Source organism: Magnolia sinica, chromosome 19 (genome assembly GCF_029962835.1).
Source record: "Magnolia sinica isolate HGM2019 chromosome 19, MsV1, whole genome shotgun sequence".
In the NCBI taxonomy this organism is placed as follows: Eukaryota; Viridiplantae; Streptophyta; class Magnoliopsida; order Magnoliales; family Magnoliaceae; genus Magnolia; species Magnolia sinica.
This window is the reverse complement of record NC_080591.1, coordinates 44,496,786-44,513,101: the sequence shown is the minus strand read 5'-3', so window position 1 is coordinate 44,513,101 and position 16,316 is coordinate 44,496,786. Positions and strand designations below refer to the sequence as shown.

Genomic DNA, 16,316 nt, shown 5'->3' with positions numbered 1-16,316 from the left:
AGGCAGGTGGGCCGCACCAAGCTTTCTCCTCTCATGGAGCTTTGACGATTGCTTGCTTGGAGAATGAGAGAGATAAGAGAGATGAGATAGATGAGAGATATGAGTGATGGGTGAGTGAGTGATGGAGTACTTGTGTAAGAGAGAGAGTTGACTCTGGGGATGGATAGTTGTACTTGGGGATGGGTGTGAGTGATGGGAGTGATGTGTACTTGATTGATATGATTGATGGGATTGATGTGATGGATTCTCTTGGGATTAGTAACGCGCGGCGTTTTCCTCGAACTGAACGCGGGCCACATCTCCTGACCCGGGTATCGCCTCAGTGCGCGAGACGAGACATCGGAACCACGGCAACGGCGCGGTCACAAGGATATAAGTCTTGGGTCGAGCTGACTCAGATCGATAGGATGTAACTCAGGGTCGTGCGCAAACACCGGTTCCAGATTGCGGGTCACCGAAATTCGACTGGGAGGACCACGGAAGCCTACAGAACGGTACGGGCTAGGATACGGGTCTCATAACCTAAGATAGGAGAAGCAAATTTACAGAATTGTTAAATAATGAAATGTCAAGTTCTACATCCTCATCCGAAGAAAATGAAACAAACCTAAACCCACTGGATTTTGAGGTCCCTGACACTCAAGACACTTTCACACTAAGAACCTTTCCCTTCTTAGAGAAGAATTGGCTGAGTGTTTCGGAGGTCACAGTCTTTGCAAGGTTCCCGACATAAACTTTGTGAGGGCTGTCAATGAACGTTGATTCCTCAACCTGGAGAAGATACACATCCACAGGATGCAAAGGCTTTTTCGTCACATTTACTTTGATTTGCCGTCCTCCAATTTCCTGTTAATACATGAACAAAATAGTAGCTTAAGTATTCTGTTGAAGTCACAGGCCAGATGGACCCTCAGCTATGAAAGTCTTGCAATGTAAATAATGTCAAGACCCCATAAGGGAGGAATAATTCTACCAAGTTCTAAAATCGTACTGAATTGCATCTTACCGTGTCATTCAACTTCTCAATAGTTGCATTTGCATCCTCTACTGTTTTCATAGTGACAAACGCAAAACGACGGTTCCTTTCAGAGTACTTATCATACATAACCTGTAAATAAAGCATGAGGAACAACAATCTCAAAATTGAAAGACAAACCCTATTATGCTAGTGGAAAGCTATATTTTTCTAAATAGTAATCTTCCCCTGGAAAACTTATTTTAAGATACAATTATACCAGTGGTACGACCAAGGTCATGGCTAGTTATGTATAAGTCATCTCTTAACAGAATTAGAAGAAGTGGGAAGGCAGTCTGAACATGAGCATTAAACAAAAAGTAGACAGTTAGGTATTTTGTGATCAAAGCAATAGTAACCTGTGAGATTTTGAAGTAGGAGCTGGCCCTAAGTAGCAGAGCTATAAACAGACCAGGCCAGGTTAAACTGTCTGGCTTGGCTTGGCTTGGCCCAAAGAGAGATGAAGTCCAGCTTGATTATCAGGTCCAGCTCAGGGATGAAATTTCAAGCCAGTTAGTAATTGGGGCAGGCTTGGTCCTATTGAGCACTTATGAGTATGGTGCAATCACATCAGCAGGTTCCTATCCCTCGGACCTCCATGGCTATTCTATATTGAAAAACTATATCCTTTTTCAATCCTCCTAGTATGTTAAATTGGAAACAAACCCATGCAGTTTAATCAGGGTTGGTTTGGGCTTGTCTGTTTTAATCAGGCATGAATTCAGGCTCGGACTAGTTAAGTTCAATAAGGCTCAGGCTTGGGCTTGGGAAAATAGGCACAATAGGCTTCAGCCTGGGTTCACATATTTCAAGGTGGATTCAGGCCTGGAAAGGCCCAGATTGAAACCATCCTGTTAACAGCCCTGAGTAGATTATTCTTGAGAATTTCACACTAAAGTTCCATTGCACTGTCCAAATTATAGTTGTTTGTTAAACATTAATGATGTACAAGGGTGAAAATGTTTCTTCTCAAGGTGGACATTCCTGCAAAAGATACATTTTATATTCTCATAAAACTAGTGCAAGCATTAGGACTAACATGTAGAAAGATGTGTACTGCACAAACATCAAACTCACCAGAAAATGAAGGCTCAAGAAAGACATGCTCCATTTAACGGATCTTGTGGAATCTCCAAACATCTAGTGCTGACACAGGGAGTTTCTTGCGTTTGTGCACCAATTTACTAGTATCCTTAAGCTGTTTTCTCATGAACCTATAAAATCCAAGTATCACTAGGTGCTTCAAGGACACCCCAAATGCTATAAGAGCCCAAAAAAAAGGGAAAAAGGAAAAATAAAATAAAAAGATCTTCACATGGATCATGAGCTATCATTTGGCAACTATTCACCCAGAGAATGGCTACCTATAAAATAGTTATGTTGAAAGATAAATGACGAGTATAAACAACTGGGAAATAAAGCTAATTTAGCCAAATTTTATAATCTTCTTATTTTGTTTTGATATTTGTGTTGATCTACCATATCCCTTTACCATTGTCCGGAGATATTTTTCAGTAACTATGTGCCTTTCATGTGGTTACAGCTGAAGAAGTTGAATACCTTTCTACTCCTTCCTAAAATAAAATATACAACCGTCAATTATGCAGTAGTTCATGCAATCTTCAATATAAGAAGAAATGAATTCTTCTATATACTAGAGGACACTCGGTGATGGGCTAACCACCATGCTTACTCCACCACCATGGTATTTGAAGCTCACATGGATCTAAGTTGGGTTGGTTGTAAAATGACAGTCATGCTATAATATAGTTTTTCATATACTCTAGGAACACTTTTAATAAGAAGTAGAAACCAACTCCATGAGAGTATAAGCACAATATCAGAACTTCACATAGGAAAATGAAAGAAGAAAAAATAATGCATGTATTTAAGTATTACCCACAGTTACATATAGTGGAAGACATTTGCCGTCATCTTGGACGGGCAATACAGAAAAAACCATTTTGTTTGATATACACTGCAGTGTCCTATACAAACTCATAATGATTCCCACCAGATAGGGTACTAGTCTTTAAGACTGGATGCAAAAATAGGGAAAGCCAAGATTTCAATCCTTGATGTCATCATTTAGACCTTTACTTCACGATCTGCTTTTCACGACCATGTATACATTGTGATGATATTAGTTTATCTGTAAGCTGTCACGGACACTGGCATTCTAATCTGAAAGACTGCAGCTTAATCAAGAGGGTTCTATCAGGAGATCTCTACTACCATGCTTGTTCCCAAAGTTGAGCTCCAGAATTTTTCATCAGTGGAATATGTTACATTGCCATGTGGATTTTTGTTCCAGCGTTTTGGCACTACTCAATTTCAAATGTGCAAATGCCTTGAATAGACACTACAACAAAAAGCGGTATAAACGGCATTTGCGCTGCACGTTTATCGGCGCTAACGAAGGCCCAATGACGGATATCGTACCATATTAAAAAAAAAAACCGTCACATTTTCTACCCGTCTCTCTCTCTCTCTCTCTCTCTCTCTCTCTCTCTCTCTCTGCAACTCCACGACTCTCCTATTTCCTACCCGTCTCTCTCTCTCTCTCTACAACTCCACGACTCTCTCCTTCTCTCTCTCCTCTTTCTCTCTCACGGCTGCTTTGGGATCTCTCCGTAGTATCTAGATCTGCTAATCTTTGGTTTCCTAGGGTTTTGGATCTGTTTTCTGCACTCTGCTGCAGTTCGGTCTTCTGCTGCTGGTGAATCTCAGATTCTCAGGTATGATCTACTTTAGAATACTTGATTAGGAATATGCTTTGTTGAATACAAATCCCTAATTAGGGATTTGCGTTGTCCAATCCATTTTTAGGGATTTGCATTGTTGAATCCATTTTTAGGGATTTGCATGGTCGAATCCCTAATTTAGAAGTGCTTGTTACATCTGCAGATTCTCGAATCAGGGTTGTTGATGGTGTTGATCTGATTCACAAGTTCAAAGGTATTAGCTAAAACCTTCATATATTGTTCCTGTCTGTATCTTGTCCATCATTTTTGTTGAAACTATTTTAGGATTTGAGACGAATCACCAGCAGATAGTCCATTTCAACAAACAACTGTTTTTCTATTGTCATGTTCTGTTGTGATTTTCATGGCGCTTCTTCAAATGTATCCTCGTTGGATGGTGCTAATGCACTGTTGATGTGGGGTTGGATGGTGCTGGCCCATTATGGAATATGGAATGTCTCTCTGTTTTCATGTCTTTCTATTTTCAGGCGTTTGATCTGACAGTGGTTACCATCCTCCCTGTGGAGATGGTTTTTGGTCATGGATGATTGAAGATGCCCACCTATCCCACCATCCAGATCATTTAAGATGGAGATGGCTTGTCTAATTTCAACGAACCTTACTCTGATGTTGTACTGACTTGCAGAATTGGATCATTTCCCCTTCCCATATTGTCGTTAATGATTGTATTTTAGTTTCTTGTTACTCATCATAGTACATGTGGCTGTATTTTTCTGTGAATCTGAGCCGTTTGCAGGTGGGCCACCCAAATACAACCTTGAGATCTTAGCTGTTTGTTTATTCTCCTTTGAAAGTTGAATATTGCCCGGGTTCTAATAATTGTCACCATTTATCCAGTGAGTAGGATAGCATGGTTTTTCCATAGATGGCTATCTACAGCAGGACCCATTTGTATGTGCTAAAAACGTAGTAGATAAGGACACGCCATCATCTCCACAATAGAAAAACAGTTGTTTGTTTAAATGATCTAGATGGTCGCAAAGTATGAGAGCTTGATATGCGGGAATCCAGAAAATGTAGAGCAAGATCCTAACCACTGGTTCGTGGACACTTGTTTGTTGAAATAGGACCAACAGGTATTTTCCATTTTCTAACAGCATAACGAATGACCACTAATCCAATCTCCAGATAAGTAATCACATAATAGTGAGAAAATCTACATTTTGGAGGACTATTTATTGTACATATTTTGTATCAGATGGGAATTTATTGATTTAAGTCCAGGCCCTTTTTCTTGGAGTCAATCAGCTAGCTATTTGTATTTGCTGCTGTACATGTAGCATTCATGCATTGTGTGAGACATTCATATTTGATATTTAGCTTGTTCTTCAACCACTGTTTTCATTTCGTCATGACAATTAATATGGTTGTCACAAGGTGTTGGAAGGAATTTTCCACGGACTTGTACCTCCCACATGGATCAGATTGGTGGGCCTGTGCTTTTTTTTTTTGTTGCATTAATTCAAAAGGGTCGTTATCCAACTTATATTAGGGCCAGAACATTTGTAAGAATTCACCGCTGATGGATTTTTGCGTAAATTTGAAAGGGCTATGATTTAACTTCCATGTGTCACAGTTCAGGGCCATTCATCAGGTAGAGTGCACTGTGATAGAGCCACAGTCATCCTAGAAACTTCAACAGTTCAAACTATATGATAGATCATGTTGAGCAGCTGACAATACTGAAGGTGCTTTACTCATATTTTCTATTATGTAAACTATATGATCTGTAATTTATCTGTGTTAAGAATTTTGTTGGGCTGTAATTTAAAGAATCCTTCACCAGAAGCTGCACATTTACAACTAGAATGTTAACACATACATAGACGCTTATGCGTAATGATTTTCAATACATAGATGCTTCTGATCATCATACCCGACAGATCAGGTCCTTTGCGTCTGCAGACACATGAGCAGTGGGAGGAAAACTCAAGTCGATCTCCACAATCCTACACATAGATAGCAGTATTATAAGCTCTGTGTAAACTTTGGGAAATGTAGATAGGCAGATGAAGCTTTCTAACCTTTTGAATGTATCTTCCTGGTTCTCGGCTTCGAAAGGTGGGACGCCATAAAGGAACTCATAGTAGAGGATGCCCAAGGTCCAGTTGTCAACTGTGTAGTCATGTGCTTTGTTTGTTACCATTTCTGGTGCTAGATAATCCAAAGTTCCACACATGGTGAGCCTCTTTGATTTGGATTGCATTGACCATCCAAAATCTGTAATTTTCAGTCGGCCCTGCAGGAGAGGTAATTGATTTATCAGCAGTGGTGGAATTCTTTGGTTTCCCTTCTTTCATGGAAGGTCAGAACAAAACCCAATAGTGGCATTCCTTTATGGTTGAATATCATCGTTGAATGATGATGGAAGTGGGCCCCACCTGCCTCCAGCACCTTTGGAGCCCTATGAAATTTGGTCAAGCATTTGGTGCAGTGCAGTGAAACCCAAATAGAAATTATCAATTTTCTGTTTTTTATTTTTGCCTTTCATCCACAAATAAAAATAGTTCCCCTCATTTCAAATTTCATCAAGCAGTTGAAAGTTGAAACAGCGAAACACTGATGTTTGGGGCAGGGCAGTGGGACCCAAATGGCAGTTATCATTTTTTAGGGCAGGGCAGCAGGACCCAAATGGCAGTTATCATTTTTGGGGCAAGGTAGCGAGACCCAAATGGCAATTATCATTTTTTCACTTTCCATCCCCAAATAACAAAAAAAAGTTCACTTGTTTCAAATTTCAACAAACAGTTGAAATCTGAACAACAAAACATTGATGCTTGAGGTAGCACAACAGGACCCAAATGGCGGTTATCATTTTTTCACCTTCCGTCCCCAAATAATAAACAATTTCACTTGTTTCAAATCTCAACGAGCAGTTGCAAGACCCAAATGAAAGTTATCAATTTTTTTTTCCTTTTCCATCCCCAAATAACAAAAAAGTTCACTTGTTTCAAATTTCAACAAATAGTTGAAAGCTGAAACAGTGAAACATTGATGCTTGAGGCAGCACAATGGGACCCAAATGGCAGTTATCATTTTTTCACATTCTGTCCCCAAATAATAAACAATTTCACTTGTTTCAAATCTCAACTAGCAGTTGAAATTTGAAAACGCAAAGCACTGCTACACAAAAAGAGCTTTCTGTCTGCCACCAATTCTTGAGTCAGTTATGAATGTACCTAAAAGAATTGCAGCCCACTTCTCGAAACAGCCCAACAATCTGACTGTAATTTATCTATGCAAACAATTTGGACTGTTTGATTTGAAGTGCTTGCATGCTGCATGCAATGTCCAAGTATTTTCAACTAAGTTTTTGGTTCATGATGCATCCACATTCCGAGCCTCATATGCTGCCACATGCAACTAACACTACAACAAAAACAGCTATACATGACATTTGCGCTTTTCTTGAATTTTAGTTTTTATTGTAGTTGCATGAATCTTCTAACTTGTGTATCAATAACTATGTTTCTTATAGATTACATGTATAGACTGTCTAAATTGGGTGCCAGGTTGGCAAGGACAACAGGGTTCGGTGTCCCATCTGTAAGCAAGGAGAGTTGAGAGAGAATCATTATCTTATTTACTGTACTTGTTGCAAGCTTCAAATCGATGTCCAAAGCGATAAGGTGCTGTCCCAATTCATTTTGGTGCTACAATTCTCTATTTGTTGTTCTGTCATTTTTGGTGCTTAATGGAGAGCAAAATTGAAAGTTGTTGTCCATATGTTAAATTTCTAAACAAATTTCCAAGTTCTATGTTAGTATCTTCTAGAATTTCAGCTGTAGATTTTTTTCCTCTTTTTTGATGAAATTCAACATGATCTTCCAAATTGCATATCTTTGATTCTTAGAACCAATACAAGCAATCTCTTCCTATATAGCTCTACAAAGTAAGTCAGCGGGTTTCTCTCCATTTGTTTGCCAGGTATTATTCATCAATCTCTTCCATAAATAATTGATCTTGCTTAATTTATATTTTTGTCGCTTCATTTATGTGTTTTCCTAGAGAGTAGAGGCCCAACTTGTAACTCCTCAGAACCCGCTCTGCCGTAAGATATTACGGTGTATGACGGTTCCCAGCAGGTTAAGTTGCAAGTTATTATATAGAGTTGGTTGGATGTCTTTTATTTTTGTAAATGTTGTTAATAGTTAGTTGGATGATGAATGATACTTGTGATTGTGAATGACAATAAACAACTTATTATATATGGAGCCCCAACATGCCCACAATTTTTGACCTTTACGCTGACTTGCAATTAAATTCGACGTCCCAGATGGATCGTTCATTGATTCCAACAATGCAACCAGAATGATGAGTATCTTACCTTTATTTATGTATCACGCGATCTTCGTGGTGGGTCCGACCATTTACATGGTACTGATTTCCAACAAAATCGGCATATTAGTGGAAAAGGTAGTACGGTAACATTGGTTGGGGGCTGCATGTGATCGGTTCCCTTTTTTGTATTTCGGCATGGTATAGTGTGCGTTTATAACCACTTTACGAATTGTTGCAATTCTCTCCATAGCATACACACACGCCAATCTGGACCGATCAAATTACGGTTCCTACTGTGGATGGAGCACCATTAGCTAGATGATGAATGCCAATTGTGATTGATTATGTAATTGTTTAAGTATAGGATAATCAGTTGCCCATTTGAGAATTTTTATGTGGCCAAGCATAGATATAGTGTGCTTTTGGAGGCATAAAAATTCTCAAATTGTCCCACGTTTGGACAATTCAAGGCTGGATAGATTGGAATGCTTTTGGTTACCTGATTTAAATGCACATGCTAGTTCTGCGTTGTATCTATCCTTTTCTCTCTGGTTACGTTTCTTATATTTATTTCTAATATCAAATATCCTCACATTATGTGGATACTTGACGTGGGAATCAAATGCAAGATCAACATATTCGGAGAGACATGGGGAGATGCTGCCGGAATTTCAGTGTGGGCATTTAAATGGGAACATGAAAGTAGTATAATTTATTCAGTCTTGGATGGGTGTCTGATTTAGTTAGTCAGTTAAAGATACCATTAGAGATTCTATTAGATGCCTAAATCGTCGTTGCTTGTGGGGTGAGCAATAATGGTGCTTGTTTCATTATAATTTGTCTCTTTAGTACTCTTCCTTAAATTTCTCTTATACCCATTCTAGTTTATCTCTCGTAGGAAGCTTTGTCGGGCTCACGTTGTATTTCAACTAACTTGTCGAAGTAGCCGAGGAACATAGTGATGGATAAGAGTTGGATTCATTTGTCAAGGTATCTCAGTAACTTTTTCTTCCAGTTGTTGTGGCCCAATGGTTAAGATTCATTGTTTGATATGTCCTCCAATTGCATTGAATGGTTTAGGGTAAGCAATGCATACGTAAGTGGAGCTAAGAAATTCCTAGACTTTGCATTTACAAATACAAGTGATAGAGGGAGGATCCTATGTCCATGTAAGAACTGCAATAACAACTTCTGGGTATCTCGACAAGAAGCATACGATCATATCGTGTGTGACGGATTTAATACGAGTTATACTCATTGGCATTTTCATGGGAAAGCCACGTCTTCTTCTATGCCTAATCTGGATCCAAACGATGATATGCACGAATTGTTACATGATGCATTTGATCCAAACCATGTCATCCAGTGAGAAAGATGATTTCTGCAAAGTTTTGAAGCGAGTGAAAGTTCCAGATGGTTATTCAGCCAATATTTCACGATGTGTGCATCTTAAAGAGCGCAAAATTTCAGGGCTCAAGAGTCATGACTGTCAAGTTTTGATGCAACAATTATTTCCTGTAGCGATACGAACAACATTCCCTAAGTGCATGAGCTCAGTCTTGCTTGAATTATGCAATTTCTTTAGAGAATTGTGTTCCAAAGTTGGCCAAGTAAAAGATTTTGATGGGCTGCAATCTCAAATTGCGATAACACTTTGTCATCTAGAAAAGATCTTTCCACTGGCTTTTTTTGATATTATGGTGCATTTGCCGATTCATTTAGCGGGTGAGGCCAAACTAGCAGGACCGGTACAATACCGATGGATGTACCCCATTGAGAGGTGGGTACAAATATTTATAAATTAAATTTATTTTTCATGCTATTCCAGTCACGCTAATCAATCATATATTTCTAAACTGTTTAATATTGGTGACCATAGGTACCTGCACACATTGAAGTCATATGTACGTAATAAAAGTTGGCCCGAGGGTTCAATTGCAGAAGGGTACTTGGCGGAAGAATGCTTAACTTTCTGCTCGAGGTACTTGCATAATGTGGAGACAAGGTTCAACCAACCAATACGAAATGATGACTATGGTACACACCGTTATAGAACAATCCGCTATTTTCCCACGAATAGGTCGTGCATTAGGGAAGCCGGAGGATTATGTGCTAGATAAAGTTGCATTTACACAGGCACATCGATATGTTCTATTTAACAGTGGTGCACTCATCCCATTTCTTGAGTAAGAAAACTATAACACTTATTTTATACATGATGAAAAATAAGTTACTATCACGTGTTTTACTGAAACCAATTCATATGCAGAGAACACATGAATGTTGTTAAGCAAAAGAATCCTCGCGCACGACCAAGGGATATAGAACGCATTCACAATGAAACATTTCATAAATGGTTTAACGATCATGTAAGTAGTTGATGCAATAAGTCGATCGACGTGTGCATGTTCATTTATTTTCATTGTCCAGACATGTGCTTCTGTTTTAACATTTTTAAAATAGGTTGAACAGCTGCGCCAGGTAGAGAATGAGCAGGTCTCAGAAGACCTTAGATGGCTAGCTCGGGGTCCTTGTGCAACAAGAAGATACAAGGGTTTTATCATAAACGGCTTCAGGTTTCACACTAAAGACCGAGAAAAGAAAAGAAAAACTCAACATAGTGGAGTTGTGGTGACCGCAAAGACATCAAGCTTTGCGACTGTCAACGACAGAAATCCTGTTGCAGGAGATGTAACTTACTATGGTGTCTTGACAAACATAATTGAATTGGAATATTGTGGTGATCGGAAAGTTGTATTATTTAGGTGTGATTGGGTTGATGTTCTATCTCAGGGCAGGGGTGTCAGGAAGGATGGGTTGGGGTTCACGCTCGTGAATTTGAAACAGTTATGCCATTTTGGTCGACAGTTGTCTGATGAACCGTTTGTGTTTGCATCTCAAGCTGAGCAGGTGTTCTATGTACAAGACCCTGTCGAGAAGGATTGACATGTTGTGATGAGGGCGAAACCTAGGGACTTGTTTGACATGAAGGGGAGGAGTTTACAGATGATGCTGATGCATACTTGGGGAGCTCGCCATGCAATGATCAAAGTTTGGAGGATTCAAGTGATGACATTGATAGTTGGAAAAGGATAGATATCGATGGTACAACAATTATCACACCTTTACCTCCCACCCAGACAATGGTAGATGACCAAACAGATGATACTGAGTTTTCTGATCGTGATGGAAATGACATTATGTACAATAATTGATTTCTTATACACTAGATTGTCTTAAAGTATGAAAGAGAAATTCACATCTTTTTTCATATGGTTGAATTATTATTATTTTCACATGTTCATTTATTTTCATTGTCCAGACATGTGCTTCTGTTTTGGAATATGTTCCATTGATAATGGGATTCACAATTTGTACGGCTTGTATATTTCAATATGCAACTGTCCACAAATCAAGTTGTTCATTTTATGAATCTCCATTTAAATGAGAAATATTTGACTATCATATTGTCATATTGCTAGACATATACAAGTTCAAACATGAGTACTAGACGCAGGGTTAGGCAATCTGTAGGCCCTATGACTGATAGCACCAGCCAGCCTTAGCTGCCCCAAACTAATGTTGGTCCTGCCCAACCTCAGCTGCCTCAGGCTACTAGTGGTATAACAAAATGTGTTCTTCTCTCGTGGCCAATGTGTTTTACCGTGTAATTTGCTTTTGTTAATTAGTTTTATATGTACCATTGTGATTTTATTCAACAGATTCAACGTCCAAGAAAACAAAGACTCGAGGCCCCACAAGATCCTTTGATGTTTGGAAAATGCGTGAAGGTCAACGGATTTCTATTTCCATCAACGATCTAGGGCAGCCCGATTGTGACAATGCTAGTAAGCTGACAAATTTCATAGGGACAATAGCACGCAATGGGGTATATGCCCCCCTTACATTTAATGATTGGAGGGCGGTGCCAAATGCGAAGAAAGATGATATGTGGGGGCTTGTCACGGTAATGGTTACGATGCTTTTTTTTTATTTTAATTTTTGTTCATTATGTGATTGTCCGCTTTTAACATGTGATGCAGTCCAAGTTTGAGTTTGATGGTAATGCTAAGGCTTGGGTGCTGAAGTCACTTGGTAAAAAATGGAGGGAATGGAAGGGCAAGCTGAAGAAACTCTACTACTCTTCTCATGAGACTGATGAGGAGCGGCTCGTAGATCTTGATGGGCGGGTCTAAGAAGATCAATGGAAGACTCTTGTTCAGTTTTGGAACTCTGAAGAGGGGAAGGTATGCCTCATTCAATTATAGAATTATATAAAATCTTTTGTTGATATTTTATAATTTACTGTCTGTGTGTCACATATAGGCCCGTTCTAAAAAAAATAAAGAGAATCGGAAGAAACAACTGATTAACCACGCGGCAGGCTCAAAGAGTTTTGTGCGAATACGTGAGGAAGAGGTAAATTTTATTAATAACCTGACTAACCATGTTAGTATATTTGTGTTATATAACTTATTTGCATAATAATAGAGGAAAAGGGCCAATGGGTCGGATCTGAGCCGGGCAGATATGTTTATCTTGGCTCATACATGTAAAGATGGAAAGCCTGTGGATGAGGCCTCATCAGTAGTAATGGTATGTTAATGTATTTACATGCAAGAAGAGCTCCATATAAATGTGTAGCAATAGCTAGAGTATTTACACATTAACTGTTACCATGTGATAATTATTATTGCAGACAAAACTCAATGAAGAAATATCTCAGCAACCCAGGACCTCACAGAGTAGCACGGCAAGGGATGATCTATTATCTCAAGTTATGGGAGAAGACAAGTATGGTCGTGTCCGCACTCATGGGTTAGGACCATCTCCATCTGATTTGTGGGGTGCAACATCCAGCCAACAAAGGATGACTTCCATTGATCAGAAGAGAGATGAAAGATATGAGGAACTACATGTTGATATAGTCTCTCTTAAAGAAAATATAGCTGCACTCTCATCCCTTAAAGAAACTATGGTTGAAATCTCATCTGCAAGAGATGCTGAAATTTCTTCCTTGAAACAAACTCTGATGAAATTGATAGCCACTATGAATAATGCAAACAATAACCCCATGGGTGTGTCACAATGCATTCTTACAATACATTCTGCTATTTTAAGCCTTGGTTGCAATATGTGAACTGATGTTAACTGTAATACTGAGACTCTTAGTTGCACTATCCTTCTAAATATGTGCTACTCCCACTTCAAATCAATAATTCCGCTATTTTGAGCCTTGGTTGCAATATGTGAATGGAAAAATCACTTTATTTTTGGCCCAAGGGATCAAGATACATGGGTTGCCTGACAATTGACAATTGATTTTGACAAAGACATATGGAGTTACATATCTCTGGGTTATTTTAAGCAGGTTGGTTCTTGAGGGGAAAGAAATTGTTGCTTTTGATACTAGTCTTCCTCTGGATGATGAATGCAAGGGAGAATCACCTAAAGAGGATTGAAGAGGATCTCTGAGGCAGATACACAAACAAGATCCAGGCCATTCATCAAGTGGGGCCCATCAATGGGTTATGATTCTTCTATCTAGGAGATTGTTTGGTTCATTGCCCATCCACATTGAGGGGGGGTTCATAATATCAATGGTTTGGATCACTGAAACATGGGCCCACTTCTGAAATGTGAAAAGCGAATGGTATTTACAAACTTTTGGCTTAGGCATTTTCCAAAACCCTGTAGAAACATTTGTCATGTGCTTCTGATTTCTTTGTTTCAATCTCTCTGATACAACTGTCTGAAGTGCTAGTTTCTCTCATGATAGGAAAGCTCTTTCCACATGCTGAGATCTTTAAATGGATGATGTATGGAAATGGTATTTGACACCCTGACAAACTTGAATCATATCTTTGTTATTTGCTATGTTTCAGATGTTTCTTATTTACTGTCCGTCTCTTCTGCCTGTCTATAGATGGAAAGCATCCAGCATGTGACCCGTCCTACTTTGGCCGGAGAGAATTTTCCTTCACACTGGATAATGACATTTATCTGCGCTTCCAATCGTTCAACAACGCGGCTGAACTGGAAAGTTCTATCAAAGAAAAGTGCCCATTTAAGATTGATATTGGACCTGTATACAGTGTAGATGTATGATTTGCACATTCTCTTTGGTGGTCAAGTAGTTAATGGTTGCTGATGTATTTCCTATCCTTAAGCTCTTCTTATGTCTCTTTTTTTTTTCCAGCCTGCTAAACGGCATGCATATGCACAAGGTGGTAATAATGTTTTCATGCCAGTAGAGAGGGAGCTCGTTTTTGATATTGTAAGTATAAAGCTTTTGGCAGACATAAACTGAACTGGACACTGAATGTTTCCAGCCCCACCAACCACCACCAAACAAGGTGGTTGTTTAGTGGGGCTTTTTCTTTATTTAGCTCTAATGCTTGATTCTTTGATAGGATATGTCCGATTATGATGATGTTCGGTACTGCTGCTCAGGAGCAGAAGTCTGCTTAGAATGCTGGCCATTGATGACCATCGCCATTAAAGTGATGGATATTGCTCTCAGAGGTGGGAAACAACAGTTTTTCTTTTTGGTTACATGGTGTTCCAGTGGTAGTATTTTATACTGAGGAATGATAGGATCCTTGAATCGAGGCCTTCCATCACAATGAGGTTGGATCATGCCCCAAAAAGCCCCTTGTTAAAAATTGTAACATTTAGATTCGTAGCAGACAAGTAGATTAGAATAGAAATACAACAACATTCTACATTCAATTGGAAAAAAAAAACCAGTCCAAGAGATTTATGGGGCATGGTCAATCCATGTTGGAATGACATTAACCAATGTTCTGGATCACTTGACTATGGACCCCACTTGTTAGAGCTGAAACCCCAGTATACTTTGCAAAGCCTCTGGTTGACGATCTTATGATTCCTCTTTTGTACTATCTGTTATATCTATTAACTAAGTACCTCAAAAAGCCTCCATCAGGATCTTTTTTCTCTCCATATTATATAGTCGATGTTCGGGTCTTTATGTCATGGATTTTCCTTGGAAATGTATTTATAGGGTGATATGACTGACTTCTTTTATGAGTATCCTAATGCAGATGATTTTGGTTTTAATCACATACTCTGGGTATATAGTGGTAGACGCGGTGTTCATTGTTGGGTTTGTGATGGGAGAGCGAGGAGGTAAATTGTGCATATAGTCTGAAACATGAATTTCATCTGCCCATGACCTTTGTACGCATATTGAGATGGTGTTTATTCTGCCACCGTTCTTCAGGTTGACTAATGAACAGAGGGCAGCTATTGCAGACTACTTCAGGGTATACAAGGTAGCAATAACTAAACTGTCAATAATTTCAACGTACCAGATCTTTCTTAGGACCCAATGTCATGGAACTCCCTGACGTAGTCTCTGTTATAGGGAAATGAAAATAGTAATAAGAAAGTGTCTTTGATGGGTCCAGCTCTGCATCCTTTACTGGCGTAAGTCTCGATGATCTGCTTTACATATTTAAGGAACTTTAGAAGATGTCATTTAAGCTCTTTTCATTACGAAGATACTTGCATGTGGTGCAGGAGATTATATACAGATGTCTTGAAGGTCTTTTTTGAAGAGAAACTGCTTGGTGGGTAGAAATTATTTGCATCCGAAGAGAAATATCAAAAGATCCTTGACATGATTCCTGATGAAAGTATGCAACTCAAAAATCATTTCTAATGATTTTATTTGAATAAACATGATACATGTTTCTGTCTGCTAGGAAATCTCGTTTTTGGAAAGAGCATTATTTACATTGTAATAGTGCAATATTTGCAGCTATTGCTACAGAGCTACAGGCAAGGTGGCAGGAAAACCGACGGTCCATCTCAAAAGAAGACCTTAATGTTGTCCGATGGGAGCAATTAAAACACGCGTTGCAGTCTAGGAAGTAAAAGGTATGGTGCATCTTTGCATCTGGTAGGCATTTTTAGATCTGTGTTTGCTTTTCTAAGCCCATTTTCTTTGACAATCATTCCGTGTTTCAGGCACAGGGGCTTCGTCGGTGTGTTGAAGAGATTGTTTTCTCGTATACATATCCGAGACTGGATATGGAGGTTTGTGGAATGTTTTTCCATGTGTAGCATTCAAGGATTCTGATATCCGTGATCCATGCATTTGTTTCATTCTTCTCACGAAAACATTGTCTCATTTTAGGTGTCCAAACACATGAATCATTTGCTAAAGGCACCTTTCTATGTACACCCAAAAACAGGTTAGTATCAATGCTATCACTGGTTAAGGGTGA

General features: G+C 39.0%; 4 protein-coding genes across 6 annotated transcripts; 3 read left to right on the top strand and 1 right to left on the bottom strand.

The window, feature by feature from the left end:
* Positions 1 to 549: 549 nt before the first annotated feature.
* Positions 550 to 1,880, bottom strand: LOC131235086 (small ribosomal subunit protein cS22-like). Its single transcript, XM_058232194.1, has 2 exons — positions 1,007 to 1,880; positions 550 to 846 (listed from the first exon to the last, which is right to left on the bottom strand). The coding sequence occupies exons 1-2, from the start codon at positions 1,121 to 1,123 to the stop codon at positions 640 to 642; spliced, it is 324 nt and encodes a 107-aa protein (XP_058088177.1). The 5' UTR covers positions 1,124 to 1,880; the 3' UTR covers positions 550 to 639.
* Positions 1,881 to 7,600: 5,720 nt separating this feature from the next.
* LOC131235420 (uncharacterized) lies at positions 7,601 to 12,300 on the top strand. 2 transcript variants are annotated; one of them, XM_058232604.1, is made up of 3 exons: positions 7,601 to 7,707; positions 11,784 to 12,028; positions 12,105 to 12,300. In XM_058232604.1, the coding sequence occupies exons 2-3, from the start codon at positions 11,843 to 11,845 to the stop codon at positions 12,255 to 12,257; spliced, it is 339 nt and encodes a 112-aa protein (XP_058088587.1). In that variant the 5' UTR covers positions 7,601 to 7,707; positions 11,784 to 11,842; the 3' UTR covers positions 12,258 to 12,300. The 2 variants fall into 2 exon arrangements, with proteins under 2 accessions (XP_058088587.1, XP_058088586.1); XM_058232603.1 differs by lacking the exon at positions 7,601 to 7,707 and adding an exon at positions 11,558 to 11,682 and having other exon boundaries at positions 12,105 to 12,297.
* LOC131235419 (uncharacterized) lies at positions 10,163 to 11,039 on the top strand. The gene is made up of 2 exons (XM_058232601.1): positions 10,163 to 10,430; positions 10,525 to 11,039. The coding sequence occupies exons 1-2, from the start codon at positions 10,338 to 10,340 to the stop codon at positions 11,005 to 11,007; spliced, it is 576 nt and encodes a 191-aa protein (XP_058088584.1). The 5' UTR covers positions 10,163 to 10,337; the 3' UTR covers positions 11,008 to 11,039.
* Positions 12,301 to 13,728: 1,428 nt separating the features above from the next.
* On the top strand, positions 13,729 to 15,965 carry LOC131235418 (uncharacterized). 2 transcript variants are annotated; one of them, XM_058232599.1, is made up of 9 exons: positions 13,734 to 13,891; positions 13,988 to 14,163; positions 14,261 to 14,338; positions 14,475 to 14,586; positions 15,129 to 15,213; positions 15,308 to 15,359; positions 15,452 to 15,513; positions 15,607 to 15,722; positions 15,848 to 15,965. In XM_058232599.1, the coding sequence occupies exons 1-8, from the start codon at positions 13,834 to 13,836 to the stop codon at positions 15,662 to 15,664; spliced, it is 681 nt and encodes a 226-aa protein (XP_058088582.1). In that variant the 5' UTR covers positions 13,734 to 13,833; the 3' UTR covers positions 15,665 to 15,722; positions 15,848 to 15,965. The 2 variants fall into 2 exon arrangements, with proteins under 2 accessions (XP_058088583.1, XP_058088582.1); XM_058232600.1 differs by lacking the exons at positions 15,607 to 15,722; positions 15,848 to 15,965 and having other exon boundaries at positions 13,729 to 13,891; positions 15,440 to 15,514.
* The last annotated feature ends 351 nt before the right edge of the window (positions 15,966 to 16,316 follow it).

What these genes read in the sequence shown, in the direction of transcription:
- LOC131235086 (XM_058232194.1), bottom strand. Translation starts at nt 1,123, where the DNA reads ATGCTTTATTTACAGGTTATGTATGATAAGTACTCTGAAAGGAACCGT. An exon ending in TTGAGAAGTTGAATGACACG is followed by an intron (nt 847 to 1,006) that starts GTAAGATGCAAT and finishes ATGTATTAACAG; the next exon opens with GAAATTGGAGGACGGCAAAT.
- LOC131235419 (XM_058232601.1), top strand. Translation starts at nt 10,338, where the DNA reads ATGAATGTTGTTAAGCAAAAGAATCCTCGCGCACGACCAAGGGATATA. An exon ending in ATAAATGGTTTAACGATCAT is followed by an intron (nt 10,431 to 10,524) that starts GTAAGTAGTTGA and finishes TTTTTAAAATAG; the next exon opens with GTTGAACAGCTGCGCCAGGT.
- LOC131235420 (XM_058232604.1), top strand. Translation starts at nt 11,843, where the DNA reads ATGCGTGAAGGTCAACGGATTTCTATTTCCATCAACGATCTAGGGCAG. An exon ending in ATATGTGGGGGCTTGTCACG is followed by an intron (nt 12,029 to 12,104) that starts GTAATGGTTACG and finishes CATGTGATGCAG; the next exon opens with TCCAAGTTTGAGTTTGATGG.
- LOC131235418 (XM_058232599.1), top strand. Translation starts at nt 13,834, where the DNA reads ATGATAGGAAAGCTCTTTCCACATGCTGAGATCTTTAAATGGATGATG. An exon ending in GACCTGTATACAGTGTAGAT is followed by an intron (nt 14,164 to 14,260) that starts GTATGATTTGCA and finishes TTTTTTTTCCAG; the next exon opens with CCTGCTAAACGGCATGCATA. An exon ending in GATGGATATTGCTCTCAGAG is followed by an intron (nt 14,587 to 15,128) that starts GTGGGAAACAAC and finishes ATCCTAATGCAG; the next exon opens with ATGATTTTGGTTTTAATCAC.